Source organism: Aedes albopictus, chromosome 2, assembly GCF_035046485.1.
Source record: "Aedes albopictus strain Foshan chromosome 2, AalbF5, whole genome shotgun sequence".
Lineage (NCBI taxonomy): Eukaryota > Metazoa > Arthropoda > Insecta > Diptera > Culicidae > Aedes > Aedes albopictus.
In genome coordinates this window covers 43537272-43554543 of record NC_085137.1, presented here as the reverse complement: position 1 = coordinate 43554543, position 17272 = coordinate 43537272, and the positions used below count along the sequence as shown (strand labels likewise).

Genomic DNA, 17272 nt, shown 5'->3' with positions numbered 1-17272 from the left:
AGTTTTCGAGGAATTTCAGAAGGAAATCCATGACGAATCTTCGAAAGAAACTGCAGGAGGATTCCCAAATAAATTCAAGAAGGAATCCCAAGGAAATTACAGCAGGAATTCCAGTTGAAAATCTCCAAATGAATTCCAGTGGAATTTCCAAAAGAAATTCGAGTAGGAATCATCTAAGAATTTCTGAAAGGAAACAACGAAAAATATCCAGGAGGAATCTCTGAAGGAATTCCAGGAGAAATCCCTGAGAGAATACTAGGAGGAATTTTCTCGTGGATCCTTGAAGGAATTTCAGAAGGAATCCCATAAGGAATTCCAGCAGGAATCCCCAAAAGAATTCCAGGAGGAATCTTCGAAGAAATTCGAAGAGAAATCACCAAAAGACTTCCAAGAGGGAATCTCGAAGGAAATCCAGAAGGAATCGTCGACAAAATATCAGGAGAAATCCCCGTAAGGATTTTAGGAGGTATCGATCCTCGATGAAAGAATCCTTTAGGAGAAACCCCCAAAGGAGTTCTAGAAGGAATTCTTGGAGGACTCCCAAAGGAATTCCAGGAGGAATCTCCGAAGAAATTTAAAGATTAATCACCATAGAAATTCCAAGAGGGAATCCCGAAAAAACCAGAAGGAATCCTTTACGAAACATCAGGAGAAATAACCGAAGAAAGTCTAGAAAGAATCCCCGAAGAAATAGCAAGTCCGAGAGGAATCTCCATACTATTTCAAGGAGAAATCCTTTAGGAAAAAATATCAAGAGAAGCCCGAAGGAATTTCAGGAGAAAACCCCAAATGAATTCCAGGACGAATCCACGACGGAATATCAAGAGGAATCCCTGAAAAAATCCCAGGAGGAGTTCATGAAGGAAGTCCAGGAGGAATCCCCAAATGAATTCCAGAAAGAATTTTTAAAGGAATTTGAGAAAAAAATCCTCAAAGTATTTCTAGGAAGAACCATCGAAACATGTCCAGAAGAAATCCTCGTAGGAGTTCCATGACGGACCCCAGAAATAATTTCAAGAGGAGTCCGCACATGAATTCCAAGAGGACACCCCGAAAGAATTCCAGCACGAATCCCAAAAACTTACAGCAAGGATCCCTAAAAAATTCCAGGGGGAATTTCTAAGCGAATTCGAGAAAGAATCCCCGACGGATTTTTAGGAGAAATCAACGCAAACTGTTCAGAAGACATTTTTGAACCAGCCAAGGGCCGAAAGTATCTTTAATAAAGACAAATCAAACAATCAACATCTCTGAAGGAGTTACAAGAGAAATTCCTTAGGAAATTCTAGGAAGCCATCCCCGAAAGAATTCCAGAAGAAATTCCTTAAGAAATTCTAGGAGGAATCCCCGGAGAAATTCCATGAGGAATCCCCGAATGAATTCCGGGAGGAATCTCCGAAGAGATTTGAAAAGGAATTCCCGTACAAGTTTCAGGAGGAATCCCCGACGAAATAGCAGTAGGAATCACCGAAGAAATTTCAGGATGAATCCTCTAAGGAAGTCCAGGAGGAATCTCCGAAAGAGTTCCAGGAGAAATCCCCAAAGGCACTCTAGGAGGATTCCCCTAAGAAATTCTAGGAGGAATCTTCGAATTAATTCCAGGAGGAATCCCAAAAAAATCAAGGGGAATCCCTGAGGAAGTCCAGAAAGAATACCTGACAGAGTTTATGAACGAATTCCTGATGAAATACCTGGAGAAATGCCAAAAGAAATTACAGGAGAAATCCCTGCAGAAATCCCGGGTGGAACTCCTGTAGTAAATCTGGAAGGAATCTCATAAGAATTTACAAGCGGTGTACACGAAGGATTTTCATGAGGAATCTCCATAGAAAGTCCTGGAGACATCTCCGAAGGAATCCTAGGAGCAATCCCCAAAGGAATTTTAGGAGAAAGCACTGAACCAATTCCAGGAAGATTTCCAGAAGGATCCTGAAGCAATTCCATGAGGAATCCCCGAAGCAAATTCAGGAGAAATCTCCTAAGGAATTCTAAGAGAAATCATCAAATCAATTCCAGGAGAAAACCCAGAAGAGATTTCAGAAGAAATCCACATTAGAATATAATAAAAAAAAACCGAAAGAATTTCAGGAGGAATCAATGAAGGATGTACAGGAGAATTACCCGAAGGAATTCCAGAAGAAATTCCAGAATGAATTCTAGGCGGAATCTTCGAAAAAAATCCAGAAGGAATCCCCAAAAGAATTTCAAGCAAAATTTCCAGAGGAAGTCCAGGAAGAATCCCTAAATGAAGTCGAAGCACCGACGAACCGACGTGACAGCGGTGTTTCGAAACTGTCCCCCTCAAATTTATCGGTCGACCAGTGAAGCGAGCGCAGACAGAATATATCTGTCAAATCAGCGCAGACGCGAACCTTTTCCTATATGAGAAACCTTTTCCTATGGAGTTAACCCTCTAATACCCAAATTTTTGATTTTGATCTAAATATCATTTTTCGTCATCTAAAATCGATTTAAACATGTTCTGAAAGATAATTCTTTTTAATTCTCGAAATCGTGAATTTTAGTTTTTGATTTTTCTAATTTTTATTTTTGAACATCCCCACACTTTTATATTTTTCCTGGAAGCCAATTTGGGGAACGGATTTTTTGAGATAAAAACATTTTGAGATTTTATGATTATTGTTGAAATATTATTATTTAAAATTTTTTTCACTGAAAATTTTATTTTCCGTGTAATTTTAAGGAAAATAATTTTAGAGTGTATTCGATTTCCTTAAACTATTAAACAAGGATAGAATGATTTGGGAAAAATTTAAAATATGTTAATTGTAGCGATTCAATACAAAATAAACAATGACTTCTAAAAGGTGACTAAAACATCAATTTTTCAATGATTTTTAAAAAATGTAAATACGCTTTAAAATACACCAAAAACTATTTTGAGATATACAAAACAGTCCTAAATATCAGCCAAAAATATAAAAAAAAATGATTTTCCATGAAACAAAAATTACAAAAATGCTCAAACTATACCCCGTCTAAAGGCGGGATTGGGTATTAGAGGGTTAAGCTATCAAAACAACGCGAACCATTATAGAGGAGGCGGTAGTGTTTGGCTATTTTTCATCATGGTGTCGGGGACAACAAATTTGAATTTATTTGTTCTAGCTGTCACGTCGGTTTGTCGGTGCTCCAAGTACAGAAATTCCTGGAGGAAATATATGAGAAATCCCCGCAGTAATTCCAGGAGGAATCTCTGAAGGAATTCTATGAGAAATCAGCAAAGTAATTCCAAGAAAAAATCACGAAAGAATTTTAGGAGGAATCTACGAAGAAAATTCAGGGGGAATCCTCGGAGGAAGTCCAAGGGAACCCTTGAAGGATTTCCGAAGAAATTACAAGAGATATCCCTGCAAGGATTCCAGGGGAATGCACGAAGGAATTACGGTGGGAATATCTGAAGGATGACCAGGCAGAATCCTTGAAGAAATTTTAGCGCATATTTCCTGGTAGGGGGAGGGTTTGCATGAGGTGCTCCCTAAAGAAATCCTGAAAGAATTCCAGAAGGAAATCCATGAGAAATTTTTGTAGAAACTCTATTAAAGATCCCTCAAGAATATCCTGGAGATATGGCTGATTATAATACCATGAAGAAATTCCAGAATGAGCTGAATTCCTGGAGGTATCCTTGGATCTTCCTATAAGATTCTCTGAAGGAGCTTCCGTAGAAATTTCTGAAGGAACTCTTATAGGAATCTTTGAAGAAATTCAGGAGGAATCTCTGAAGAAACATCTGCAAGAATCTCTGCAACTCCTCTGCAATTTCTGAACAATTTTCATGAGGCATCCCGAAATAATTCCAAGAGAAATCCCCGAAGGAATTTCAGGAGGGATGCTAGAAAGAATTCCTATAGAAACCCTTGATGGAAATCCCGGAGTGATCCCTGAAGGATCTTCTTGAGTAATCCCTTCAGAACGTCAAGAGAAATCTCTTGTTGGAATTCTAGATGAATTTCTAATAGATATCGTGGAGGAATCTCTGAGGAAACTCCTGGTCTAGTTCCCGGAGAAACTCTGTAAACCCTCACAAGGAATCCATGAAGAAACTCTCGGGCTAAACTCCGATATTGTCACGCTCCGTATGATCCTGGAGCAAATCGATGAATTCCAACAGTCTCTCTACCTGGTGTTCATTGATTTCGAAAAAGCTTTCGACCGTCTCAATCACGGCAACATGTGGGAAGCCCTCAGGCACAAGGGTCTCCCTGAGAAAATCATCGGCCTCATTGAAGCACAGTACAGCGCATTTTCGTGCAGAGTACTGCACAACGGCGTTTTGTCCGATCCCATCCGGGTCGTTGCTGGAGTGAGGCAAGGATGTATACTATCACCGCTACTGTTCCTCATCGTAATCGACGAGATCCTGGTAGGTGCGATTGACCGTGAATCAAATCGTGGATTGCTGTGGCAGCCCATTACCATGGAGAACCTAAATGATTTCGAATTGACTGATGACGTTGCTCTCCTAGCTCAACGGCGCTCTGATATGCAGAGCAAGCTCGATGATCTTGCCAATCGCTCCTCAGCGGCAGGTCTTACCATCAACGTCAACAAGACCAAATCGTTGGAAGTAAACACGAACAACCCTTTCAGTTTTACGGTAGCTGGGCAATCGGCGGAGAATGTTAAAAGCTTCCAATATCTTGGTAGCCAAATGGCAGCCGATGGCGGCACCAAGATCGACATAGGTGCACGGATCAAGAAGGCGAGGGCTGCTTTTGCGAATTTAAAAAATGTATGGAAAAACAACCAGATCAATCGACACACCAAAATCCGAATCTTCAACTCGAACGTAAAATCTGTGCTGCTATACGCCAGTGCAATCTGGTGTGTATCAATGGAGAACACGGAACGGCTGCAGATCTCCATTAATAGATACCTGCGATATATAATTCGTGCATAGTGGCCTCACAATTGGATCTCCAACGTGGAACTCCATCGTCGATGTCATCAAAAGCCGATAGCGACAGAAATTCGGGAGCGAAAGTGGAGATGGGTCGGCCACGCTCTACGCAGGGGTGAGAACGAAATCTGCAAACAAGCGTTAGACTGGAACCCGACAGGACAACGCAGCAGAGGCAGACCCCGAGGCTCATAGCGGCGCAGCCTCAAAAACAAAATCAAGCAAGTCGACAGAAATTTGACCTGGCCACAGGTCAAGGCGATGGCTGGCAATCGCCCAGGATGGAAATCTTTCAATTCGGCCCTCTGCACCACCGTGGGTGCCCAGGTCTGAAAGTAAGTAAGTTTTTTTTTCTTCCTCCCCTGTTGGGGAAATTAAGCCACTGCGTAAGTATGATTCTTTTTGAACAAATTGCTTTTTGGACTCAATACTATTCCAGTCGAAACTCAATCCATTTCTAACACTTCCGAGCAATCACAATAATTCTGAATGCCGCTTACAAAGTGATATACCAGATCATCGGCCGTCACCCAAAGTAAATGAGATTTGTGGGAAGTTATCAAGTCAGCTTAATTGACGGACCTTATCTTTTCACCATGCAGTAAAGTCCTCCAAATTTCATAAATACCAGGTCCCATCGCACCACCTGTTCATCAACTTCATGGCGACGTGCGACAATATCGACTGCAGAGAGCTATGGAAAATCATGGACGACAACGGCTTCTCCGAGAAGCTCACTAGATTGATCAAAGCGACGATGGAAGTATTCTAGCATCAAGTACTTAGGGCCATATTTGGCGATATGCACGAGAACGGTGTGTGGCGGCGAAGAATGAATCACGAGCTCCCTACACTCTACGGCGGACCTAGCATCCGGAAGGTGGCCAAAGCTGGAAGCCCAAGTAACACAGAAAACATCTTTGAAAATTAAATTTGAAAAAGATGTTGTAGTATAGTACTATAATCGAATTTTAACACATCCTATGTTAAAATCATGTTTTAACTATGTTTGGCAATAAGAAGTCACTGAAAAATCTTATCAACCCAACCACAAGTTAGAGTAACGTTAAGTTGAATGTTAATTGCACTAGGGTTTTGTATCATTGTCTTCCTTCAGTTCAAGATGATATGAAAAACATCAACAGTACATAGTTATAACCTTTGGGCTGAAGCATGTTAAGAATACGTCAAGTTTACGTATCAAATACGTTGGTGTATAAGTTCATCAATTCGCTATATCTCTTCACTCATTTGAGCATTTTTTTTAAATGAAAAATCATTTGCACTTGGAGCTTTCCATTTAATCAAACACTAATATTTAATGCTTTGCGATTGTTGATTGCCTGGAGTTCATATTTCGTTGTCATCCTGGCACCAAATTTGCTTAATGGGTATAAGAATATTTTCTAAAATTCTTGGCGATTGCGGAAGTCGCTTTAGTCCTAATGGGTCAGCAGAGGAAAGTCACCATTGAACTTCACCTCAGTGTCAAGCCTTATATGTTATCTAAAAATCACTTCGGGTACTTACGTGACAGCTAAATCTCACTTAAAAACACTCCGCGATACATTAAAAACCAAAATATTTAGATTGGAGTAAGAAATTGCACTAAAACTTTGTTATTGTTATACCTATGTTCAAAACAGGTATTCAAAAACAACAATCACATCGTTGTATGCTATTTGGAAAAAGATGTTGCAGAAACGTTATTATGATGTTATTTCAATGTATTTCATTCGATTCAAGTAGTATTCGACAAACATGTTGTTGTGGTGTACACCCGATGTTATTAAAACGTAATTCTAATATTCTGGATTCTTTCCTATCAGGACTGATTTATTACAGTGCCTGCTAAAATGTTTCACACTAATATTTGTATATATATAGCCGTTTGATCACGTACAGATTACTATCCAAAAAAATATTTATTTAGGGCAGTTCAAACATTCAATGAAGTGATTTAATTTCCTTATTTATATATAACGAATACAAGTACATCTTGAGTGCAATGATTAAAAGTAGCATTTCAAAGCTTCCAGACAGTGCTGTGTCAAGTAGCCACCATGTTGCATGTTTGAAAATTTGTTGAAAAATCTCACAAAAATCAGACAGATGACCAAAATCTCCCTTCTTGTTATCCATCTGATGGAAAGCGAATGAACGCATGAAAGGTGAATGTGCTTATTTCACCATAAATTTTAAATGGCACATGAAATTAAGTCATAGTGACCGAACATCGAGATGGTAAATTACAAGTGAAATGTAAGGCTTGAACATTATTTTCAGCCATTACTAAATATCACATAATAGTTGTCACAATTATTTGCAGTGTTCATTTGATAAATTGAGATGTTTTTGCTACCAGCAACTAAGTACTGACGATGTTGCTGAGAACATAGTCGATACTTAATGTTATGTTATATGAATGTATTGAAAAACATCTTTCGTAACATCATGAAGATGTTTTAAAAGCCGCCATTTTTTTGCGCTTTTTCGGTGATATAAGTGTACGAAAATAAGTTTTCCATAGTGAGAACAAAACATAGTCGTTTGTATGAAGCATGTATTCAACGCGCGGGATTTTCAAGTGAACTTCTGACATGGATTGAATCATATTTATCAAACAGAATACAGTCAGTTCAGTTTAAAGGAAAGATATCTAATCACGTCAATGCTACATCTGGTGTTCCACAAGGCTCTCATTTAGCGCCTTTACTTTTCATTTTATTTGTTAATGATGTAACTCTCATATTAAAACGACTAAGAGTTCTGATTTATGCTGACGATATGAAGTTATATATGGAAATATTGAACAAGGCAGATTTAGTAGAATTTCAACGTGAGGTTGATGTTTTTCATAATTGGTGTCTAAAAAGTCTGCTTGATATAAATGTCAAAAAGTGTTACATAATATCCTTTACAAGGAAGCGCGAGCCATCCAATTTCAACTGCTTGCTGGGCAATGAACAAGTGGTAAGACAAACCAAAGTAAGAGATTTAGGTGTATTACTAGACTCTAAGCTTTCCTTTGTTGATCATTACAATTCAGTTATTCATAAATCTCAAAGTATGCTTGGCTTTATTAAAAGATTCAGCTATCATTTCAAAGATCCTTACACAATAAAGACTCTATATGTGTCATATGTGAGATCAATACTAGAATATTGTAGCGTTGTTTGGTCTCCATATCAAGATGTTCATTCAAATCGTATTGAATCTGTATGTATAGCTTTTATAAACGATCTCATCTCACAACGCACTCAATCGGAAGATTTATTAGCGAGCCTAAATTTTTATGCTCCATTTCGCTCTTTAAGATCACGTTACATATTTCAGCTCAAATCGCTACGAACTTCATATGCAATAAACGGACCAATGAGCTCATTAATGAATATCTATAACAAATACTGCGAAATAATCGATTTAACTATGTCAAGACCACTGCACAATGGTCGGAAAAAGATAAAGTTCAGCCAAAACTCTTTTTATGTGTTTAATCGAAGTTATTGGTTGTCTTGATATGATATATAGTATTTTTAGTGTTTAAAAAGGGGTATTCAAAAATTACGTAACTTCAATAATTTCAAAAACGGTAAAAATCAGCAAACCCCACATTTTTTGTGTTTTTTGTTAGAAAATCAATTTGAATTTAATTAAATGATCATCTTTTGATCAAATCTAATCAAGTTTGTTCAAAACGTGTGAAAAATGTGGGAAGATAAATTTTATTTTAGTCAAAAATGGAAAAATAACGTAAAACATATGAAAAAACACGACTTAGCCCTAAGCATGACGTTTGAGATGTACTACTCGAAATTGCGGCGACACGTGACGACACGAACCGTTTTTTAACTTAAAAATTACCAAAATTCCTAAGGTACAATATATGGAAATTTGAAAAGTTTTGTGACATATTAGTTTTGCACCATATGTGCATTCAAACAGTCCAATAACAAGCTTTCATATGCTGGATAACATAAAACATATATTCCATTCTCAAAATATTATTATTTTACTTTTTTCGAATAATTCATTTTTCAATTTTACGACTTAGGCCACTTTGGCAGTGAAAATGTCATTGAAATACAAAAGCTGTATGCTTTTAATTAAGAATCATAAAACGACAATACATTATCTTTGTTGTAAGGCGAAAAAAAGTTTAAAAATATCGATTCCGTTTTTTGAGAGTTTTGGCCGCCCCTTTTTATGGAGCCCGACCAATGTGCACTGCTAAGGAAAGTCCTAAATGGTAGATCTAATGACACATAAAATGTTATATAAGTATCAATATCTGTAAATTTATACATTAAGCTTGTAGTCTACAATGATTGACGAAATAAATAAATAAAATAAAAATTATATACATTACTTGGGAGGATACGATGGACAGGGCATGTTGTGAGAATGCCGGATAACAACCCTACAAAGTTGGTGTTCGCTACTGATGCAGTTGGCACAAGCGTAGAGAGCACGATGTATGGACCAGGTGAAGCGTTATCTGGCGAGCATTGGGCATGGCCGAGGATGGAGGGCGGCAGCCACAAACCTAGCATCCTGCCTAATGCCTGGTTTACATGGTGCAAGTGATTTGATTCAAATCAATTGAAAATGTCCAATTGAATACAAATTGAACGTGTAAACATTACCATTCATCTAACATGTTGATCTTTTTCATTCAAATCAAGCGAAATCATCTCACTTGCCCCGTCTAAACCCGCTGTTCATGAGAGTTGATTTCAAGTCTTCTGTCAAGTCATGTGAGATGAATTCAATTCAGCTTGCTTATGCACCACCATGAGTTGAACAATACACATACTTACTTCAGCTGAGATGCATCCAAGAGCTTTCAAGTGGACATTCGAGTTATTTGCTCAGTATAAACAAATCGTTCAATTAGATTAAACAGTTTTGAAAAGTTTTCAAGTCAGATGCTCGAACAACTTGAACAATCTAAACCAGGCATAAGAGCTAGAAGAAGGATGCAAAGAGCTCGCATCGATAAGGGTGGAAAGGAAGTATAAAAGTGTGGCCTACAGGGTAGTTATGGCCAAAATGAAGGGTGTGTCGGCTCCTCCGCCCGAAGAGCTTCCCCAAGATGCTGCAGAAGATCGTGAAAACATTGTTCGACAATAATGAACACTTATTAAGTTAAACTGACTTCATAAACCTGAATCTTAAGGATAGCCTATTTTTAACTCGCTGTGGTAAGAAGCATTAGACTCTCTTTCTATTTTATGTACAAATGTCCCAATTGGTGGATAATGTACCTTCTGAAGCTGGCCTTCGGATGCCATGATCCAATATTTTTATCTTCTCGCGTTAAACACATAATAAAACGGCATCCTTTACAAAAAAAAATGAAATGACACACGTTTATCATTATCGGGCTACATATTTTCAGTACACTTACCTAAATATGTCTCCTGTTGTGGCATGAACTCCTGCAGGTCCTGCAATATCCGGGCAATCTCCTGCGAGTCCTTCGTTATACTGCACAGCTCTTCCTGGTTGAAGTCGGGGGTAATTTGCTTACACAGCAATATCTGACTTATCACGTTCCCCAGATTGGACGGCCCGGCTCGGTTTTCTGCAAAACTTCTCATTGACAGTTTTTGCACTGATTTCAAAATAATCTCTTTTCTTACCATAATATCCGGACATATCCATAGGAATGACCTGCACCAGCCGGTGGCTTTTGATCAGTTCTCGTAGAAACAGCTGGGACAGGTAGAAGAGCAGTACCAGGTGGGGGTTGTCCGCCAAAATTCCTTCGGCGAGGGCTCTGAAAATAAAAATAAAAGAGATGTTCGTTAGTGACTAAGTTGAACAACGTTCCGAAGATAAATTCTTCCCCAAGTAGACCAATGCACTGACCCATCGATTAACACCTACTAAAGTCTATTGCTCCCAAATCTAATCACGGATTGCTTATAACTCGGCAGATTGGCAGCAGCTAGCCGGTGGCATCTCGTGCCAATAGGACTCCCTCCGAACCGAACTAGCAAACGCTCGAGGAGCTGTTGGTCGTTTCCGTTTTCTCATTGCGACCGCACTTCCTGGGTGCGGTGCTTCATCTATTATTAACCGAGCAATTCAAGCTTTACCAACCGTAACCAGCGTTGGTTGGTTGGTTGGTTGGTAGGTCGCGCCGTCGTCGGTTTCCGTACGGAGGGCGGAAAATTTGGCACATCTTCGTTCGAACCGCCGAATCCTTCGGCGGCGGTGGCGGAGTCGTCTACACTTGTAGTACTTTACTACAGCCCACATCGCATGAATATTTAAAACTGATAGATGAGTACCACTACCCGAGCAGGAATGAATAACTGCCACATAACTGAAGCATACCAAAGTCAAGTATCATACCAAGACAAGGTATTGGTCGGTTATCCAGGTATTGGAAATAACTTATTTTGGTATTTTGTAGGTATTGATGGAATACCTGAACGAGTTATTGGTTTGGTGTTGAGGACTGCTTGAGGTATTATTCAATTATGGAAAAATAGCTATTTGTATGGAAAAATCGCCGATTATTATTTAGGTATTGCCATACCTGATGTCATTATTCACGCGTTATGCACAGAATACACACCAGTTATTATTTTAGGTATTTTACCTCTTATGCAGGGCTACTTAATACCTCATTCAGGTTGTAGGTATTCGGTTTTCCATACCTGAGTTAGTTATTCTTCAGCTATTTTCTCCTGCTCGGGTAGTGGCTCTTCTTGTTTCCGTTTCATTCCAGAGCGGAGGCATTAGCCTTGAACTTCGCGCGCGCTCGATGAAACAATAGCGTAAAACAATCAAATAAGGATTTTTGTTGGGAAGCGTGGTTCTAGGTACTGGATAGCATTTAATTTTGCCTGTTCTATCACAAACCTTTGGGTAAATGAACGGAACAAGACATCGACAGAACGGCTAACAAGTTAATGGATAGTGTGTACCTTACCAGAGAGCGTAAAGTTTGTTGAATAGGGTAAATGTACCAATAGTGGTGCTTCTAGTAGCTCCTTGTAGTAAAATAATTAAATAAAATGGATAAAACCACAAAATAACAAATCTGAAAACGTTGATTGGTAGTTTTTCACTTAAATTTGCTAGAAAAAATGTAAAAACCATTGTTTATTTCAGTTTTTGCTAATAAATCACTTGCACCAACTATAGGTACACGGTTCCTATTATGGAGGTAAAATTTAACATTGGTTCCTATAGTGGCGCAACCCATTGAATTCTTATGGGACCTACCACTATAGGAACACTACCACCACTATAGGTGCAAAGGAGCAAAAAATTTAAGGAAAATAATTGTTTAAAATAGGGTTTTCGGCAAATCCTGAACACAAAACTGAATTAATGTTATTAATTAGTTATGATGCATCTATTAAAAATATCATTTGCTAGCTTTTTGATCGAAATAGTGCTAAATTGGCACTACCACCACTATTGGTACTACCTCCACTAAGGGAGCTTTTACCCTAACAGAAACAATGGAAATGCTGATGATTTCAAATTCAGTACATAGCCATTTCAGAACCTCTTCAAAATGGAAATATTCTGGACATCCTTGACTATAGAGTAGGGAAACAAGGGGAAAAACGTCCATGTTGGCAGAGTTTAAGTTTTTACTATGAAACACATCACAATACACATTTTTCGCATACAGCAATTAAATAATTATGGATCAAATTCAAATAGGATGACCATGGATATTATCGGCAGGTTTCATCTCTTCGCCATGGGAGATTTTTGTGGACCAAATTGCCTGAAATTTGGGTATTTAACTCAGCTTGGTTCGGAAGGATTAGGGACCAACTCTGAGTTCAACAGGTTTCAATCAAACCCCTCCCCCTCTTTCTAAGGAAGGGAACAAAACTGCCGAAACTATGTAAGTTCCCCTATGTGCCAATTCCACCTATGTGCTTGATCTCTAGGTTTTTAGGTTCCTAGGTTAGGTTTTTTTCTTTAAAAATTAATAAACTCTTTCAAAACTTATTGTTTGAATATCTCTTGTTCAATTCCTTCATTACTCCATATATTTTGGGAAACCTCTCAAGAGATTCTTGTGGAACTACTGGGTCTCTGGGAATTGTGGGTTTCTGCAAAAGTTCCTCCAGGTATTCCACCAAAGATTGCTTAGGGTATAAATATTCAAATTTCTCCAGAAATTCCCACAAAAATTACATTTAACACAGAATTTTCCAATACATATTGCATTGTTTTTTTTTTAAGATTAACTCCAGATTTTTTCCTTCAGAAATTTTTTCAAAGTGATACAAAGGGAGTACAAACGGATTTTTATATTTCACTTATTCGGAAATTGAACAGACATTCTTTTGAGAATTCTTACAAAGGTCAGCATTTATTCAGAATATTTTCCTGGCAACCATCAGAAATTTATTGAGTATTTTTTTAAAGAATCCCCCCAGTGCCTTTTCCTGCAACTTCTGGGATTCTGGGATTTTCCTGCAACTTCTTGGGAGTTCTGTGGGCATTTTTAAGAGATTCCTTCAGAAATATCTCTACGGATTATCTTGGAATATCCTTCCAAAAATTTCTCAAGCAATTTTTTCTTGGATTTTTTTCTAGACTTCATCTAGAAGTTTCTCATGCTTTTTTAGGAGCTATCTTAAGAAGACTGATTTCAGGTATTCTCACGGACATTCATCTAGAGATAACTTCAGAAATTGCTTCAGGATTTTTTGTCTGGAAAATATACAAGAATATCTTCAAAGATCTTCGAAAGTACCACCAGGAGTTTTTTAGAAATTACTTCAGACAATTCTTCGATGACTTCTTTCAGAATTCCAATAATTTCGGTAATTTTTCGTGCAAGAAGTATCTAAGCAATTCCTGCAGGTTTTATTTTCGACGGAACCGAGGAAGCGATTTGTAAAAAGAATCCTTGTAAGATTTTCTGCAAAAATTTCTCAAGAAATTCTTGGAGAAACGCTTGGAAGATTTTCCGAAGAAATCCAAAAGGATTTTAAGAGAATATTTTAGAGGAATTTCTGAAAAACTCCACTTAAGAACTTTGAAGAAAGAGTGTCACCAGGAGTTTGAAGAAACCTCTGGAGATTTTTTGGGAAGGAATCATTGAAGGAATTTCAGAAGCAATCCGACCAGGAACTTCTAAAAACAACCCTTGAAGAGTCCCTATAGGCAAAAATCTTAACAAGCACCTTTGAGTGAAATTTCCGAAGAATTTCCTTAAAATACATGAAGAAACACCTCCGTTAACCCTTGGAGTAGTATATTTAAGCTGTTTTATTTGGAATATTTCCAAAGAACTCATCGAATAAAATTCATTGAGGAGGAATCTGTGAAAGTATTTTTGAACACCTGCGGGAACGCGTAGATAAGCTTCTGTAAAATTTCCTAAAAAAAAAAAAAATCTTGAGATGTTTCTAAAGGAATTTCTTTTATTAATTTCTGGGAAATATATATGAATGAATTCTTTAACTCTTCAGGACGCCCGCCGTTGTTTTTATTTACGTGTATTATAACATAACGCTAATTCTACACTTCCGCGCGCCGTTGTAAAAAGTACAACGCTACCTAAAAACCTCGTCCGTCGTATTCAGCGCGAGCGCGGTGCAGTTTCATTTGATGGCGCGCGTCCTGAAAGGTTAAGGAATCCGTAGAGAAATTCATAGAATTATCCTTAGAGAAAATGCTGGAGAAATTTCTGCGGAAACACATGAAGGATTACACGGTCCGACAAAATAACAACTTTTGTTCTGCCCAGCTCTAAATTTGACTTTAGGGTAAACAGGTATAATATGCCCCCCCTAAGGAAAAATGGAAATATCTCTGCACTCGTCACCGTATTTTACGCAATCAATGCATTTATTGATTGAGCAAAGTGTTTGCTTTTATCCGATAATAACCTTTTGCACGAAATAATAGCGTTTATTCCGTAATAAAGTGTTTTCTAAAATCAACAAAATCATAAACTCACAAAAACGTCGGGGCTAAACGCCCCAGCTACGGTATAAAATGATCCGCAACAACGGGCTAGTATGCCCCTCTGTAGCGGGGCATTACGCTCCATAACAACGGGGTTAAATGCCCCCACCGAGTGAATCCGAGCCGGACAAACGTCAAATATTGGAACTGAGATCAGCTGATGCAGTGCATTGACTGTGAGCCATATTACCCAGCTGACGGTGGGGCATATTGCCCGTTTGAGTGTGACAATGAAAAAACTGTTTAATTGCAAAATTTAATTACAATTTTCTTATTTTAACTGCAGAGGCAAGTTATTTTACTTCATAACTTAGTAGACAACAGCTAATTCCATTGGTTTTGCTTCATTGGCGCGTGCTAGCGCTTAATTCAAACACATCGATAATTACAACAAATTTGTGCGTTTTCAATTTCTTGTCGTATAATTGTTTTAAAGGGTACAACAACCACAAATTTGACATAGTAGACTAGTCTCATGAATATGAAGCCTTCTACATTGATTTTATCCATTCACTATTTCAAATTCCCTGGAAATTGAAGGGGGGCGTTTTGCCCCGTGGGGGCGCATTATACCGGTTTACCCTATCTGATTGCTCCCGACTAGAAACTCATAAATCTGATGTTTTGACTCTCCCCCTCCTGGGAGAGGGGAGGGGCATTGATTTGAAATTTTGAAAAATCGAAAAATTCTGAGGTTTTTCGATCGCCATTTCGGCTAAATGCACGATATCAAAAAAGGAAAAGGTTGACCACGGAGCTTAAGGGGTTGTGCAACTACCAACAAAATTTCCCGAAGATCCGTCAAGCCATTCTCGAGAAACGGTGTTTTTTACAAAATGATGTTTTAAAGATTTCTTATATTGTACGCAAAGAATCCAACTACTATATGGCACAATTGCTGATTTAACCATGCCGTTTAGCATCATGGTGTCTTCGTGGAAGTTTTTCACTACAATTAGGTTCTTCAACGATCAATCCCCCTAAAAGTGAGGGGCATGTAGGGCAAAATAGGAAAAATATCTTTCATTTATGCGGATGATAGCTGTTAGCTTTCAATCGCAACTTAAACTAATTTCAACGTTCCATTACAGGATCTGTTTCTTAAAAATATATTTTAAATCTAATTTTGCAATGATAATAGGGGAAAATGGGCCAAATTGGACAACTGCTGTAGATAATTCTGGTAATAACAGATCTAGCGCGTTTTGTTTATGCAAAAAAAAAAAGAAATTCAAATCAGTAACATTAAAAATCCATTCATAATCATGTAAAATTCACTATTTCCAGCAGTTGTTGGGGCATATGGGGCAATATAAGCATTTCAAAGGATCTTTCATATATGTTTATGATTTCTTTTAACCTCTAATTACACCTGCAGCTATTTTCAATGATCTACAAACGTGCTAGTTGTTTGAAAGTACATTCTGATTCTCTTTTTGCTTGAAAAAAGGGCGAAATGGGACAAAATGGACCACTTCCCGTGCCGTGCGGTGAATGAATTTAGCACCAATCGTACTTTTTTAACGTCAGAAATGGTCAACTTCACGTACCGAAACCAGCGGCGTTAAAAGACTCGTTTTTTGGGTCGATTTTTCCCACTGTGCGCTGGGGACGCTACAATTGTGTTTCAATGGAAGAACTTTTAACGTAAATCAATGGTGTGAATATCATGGTCGGCGTTCAGTCAGAGTGAACTACGAGATTTTTCGGACAGGTAAAGATAAGCTTAGGAATTAGTTAAAACTGAACTTTTCGACGTTATTTTGATGCAGATATGCCATTTCATAAAAGAATAATAGTATTTCTGGAATTAACAGAGATTTGAAATTTCATGCGCTTGCAGGACATTTTCTCGAAATCATTGAAAAACAGATGGTCCTGTCTGACTTAACGCCCCAGTCAACACACGATCGCATATGGGACAAAGCCTGCTTCTCAGGTATGAGCTTCTGCCTATGAGCTCTAACACAGTTATTAACTGAGAACTTCCTCTTCCAATGACCACTTCAGAGTTGTTGAAATTTTTAGAAAAGAACCTTCTAAAATGTTCTCACTCGAACCAAATAAAATTCAGAAAACAAACAAAAAAAGCAAAAAAAAAACTTTCTCGAAAGTTCTGGAACTTAAAATTTATAAAATTTCCAGAAACCTCCTGGAAGTTACTGAATGTTCCAAAAGTTAAACAATTATCTGAGATATTCTGGAATATTACACTTTCTCAGATACGGAAAACTTTCTGTTAATTACTAAAATGAAGAACCTTATGGAATGTTCTGGTACACACCTTTTTTTAAATTTCGAGGACTTTCTGGAAGGTAATACAAGAAAGAATAAAGGACATTTTGAGATGTTCTGGAACATCAAATTGCATAAAATTTCGAGAAC

At 38.0% G+C, this 17272-nt stretch overlaps 1 protein-coding gene across 6 annotated transcripts in view; it reads right to left on the bottom strand.

Moving 5' to 3' along the window:
* LOC109421347 (uncharacterized) overlaps positions 1 to 17272 on the bottom strand; it is a 491813-nt gene that overhangs the window by 3802 nt on the left and 470739 nt on the right. For all 6 annotated transcript variants that reach the window (XM_062849572.1, XM_062849571.1, XM_062849575.1 and 3 more), the window contains 2 exons: positions 10570 to 10706; positions 10335 to 10511 (listed from right to left, as the gene is read on the bottom strand). In XM_062849572.1, the coding sequence (XP_062705556.1) occupies positions 10335 to 10511; positions 10570 to 10706 (314 nt within the window). The remainder of the gene's footprint in view (positions 1 to 10334; positions 10512 to 10569; positions 10707 to 17272) is intronic.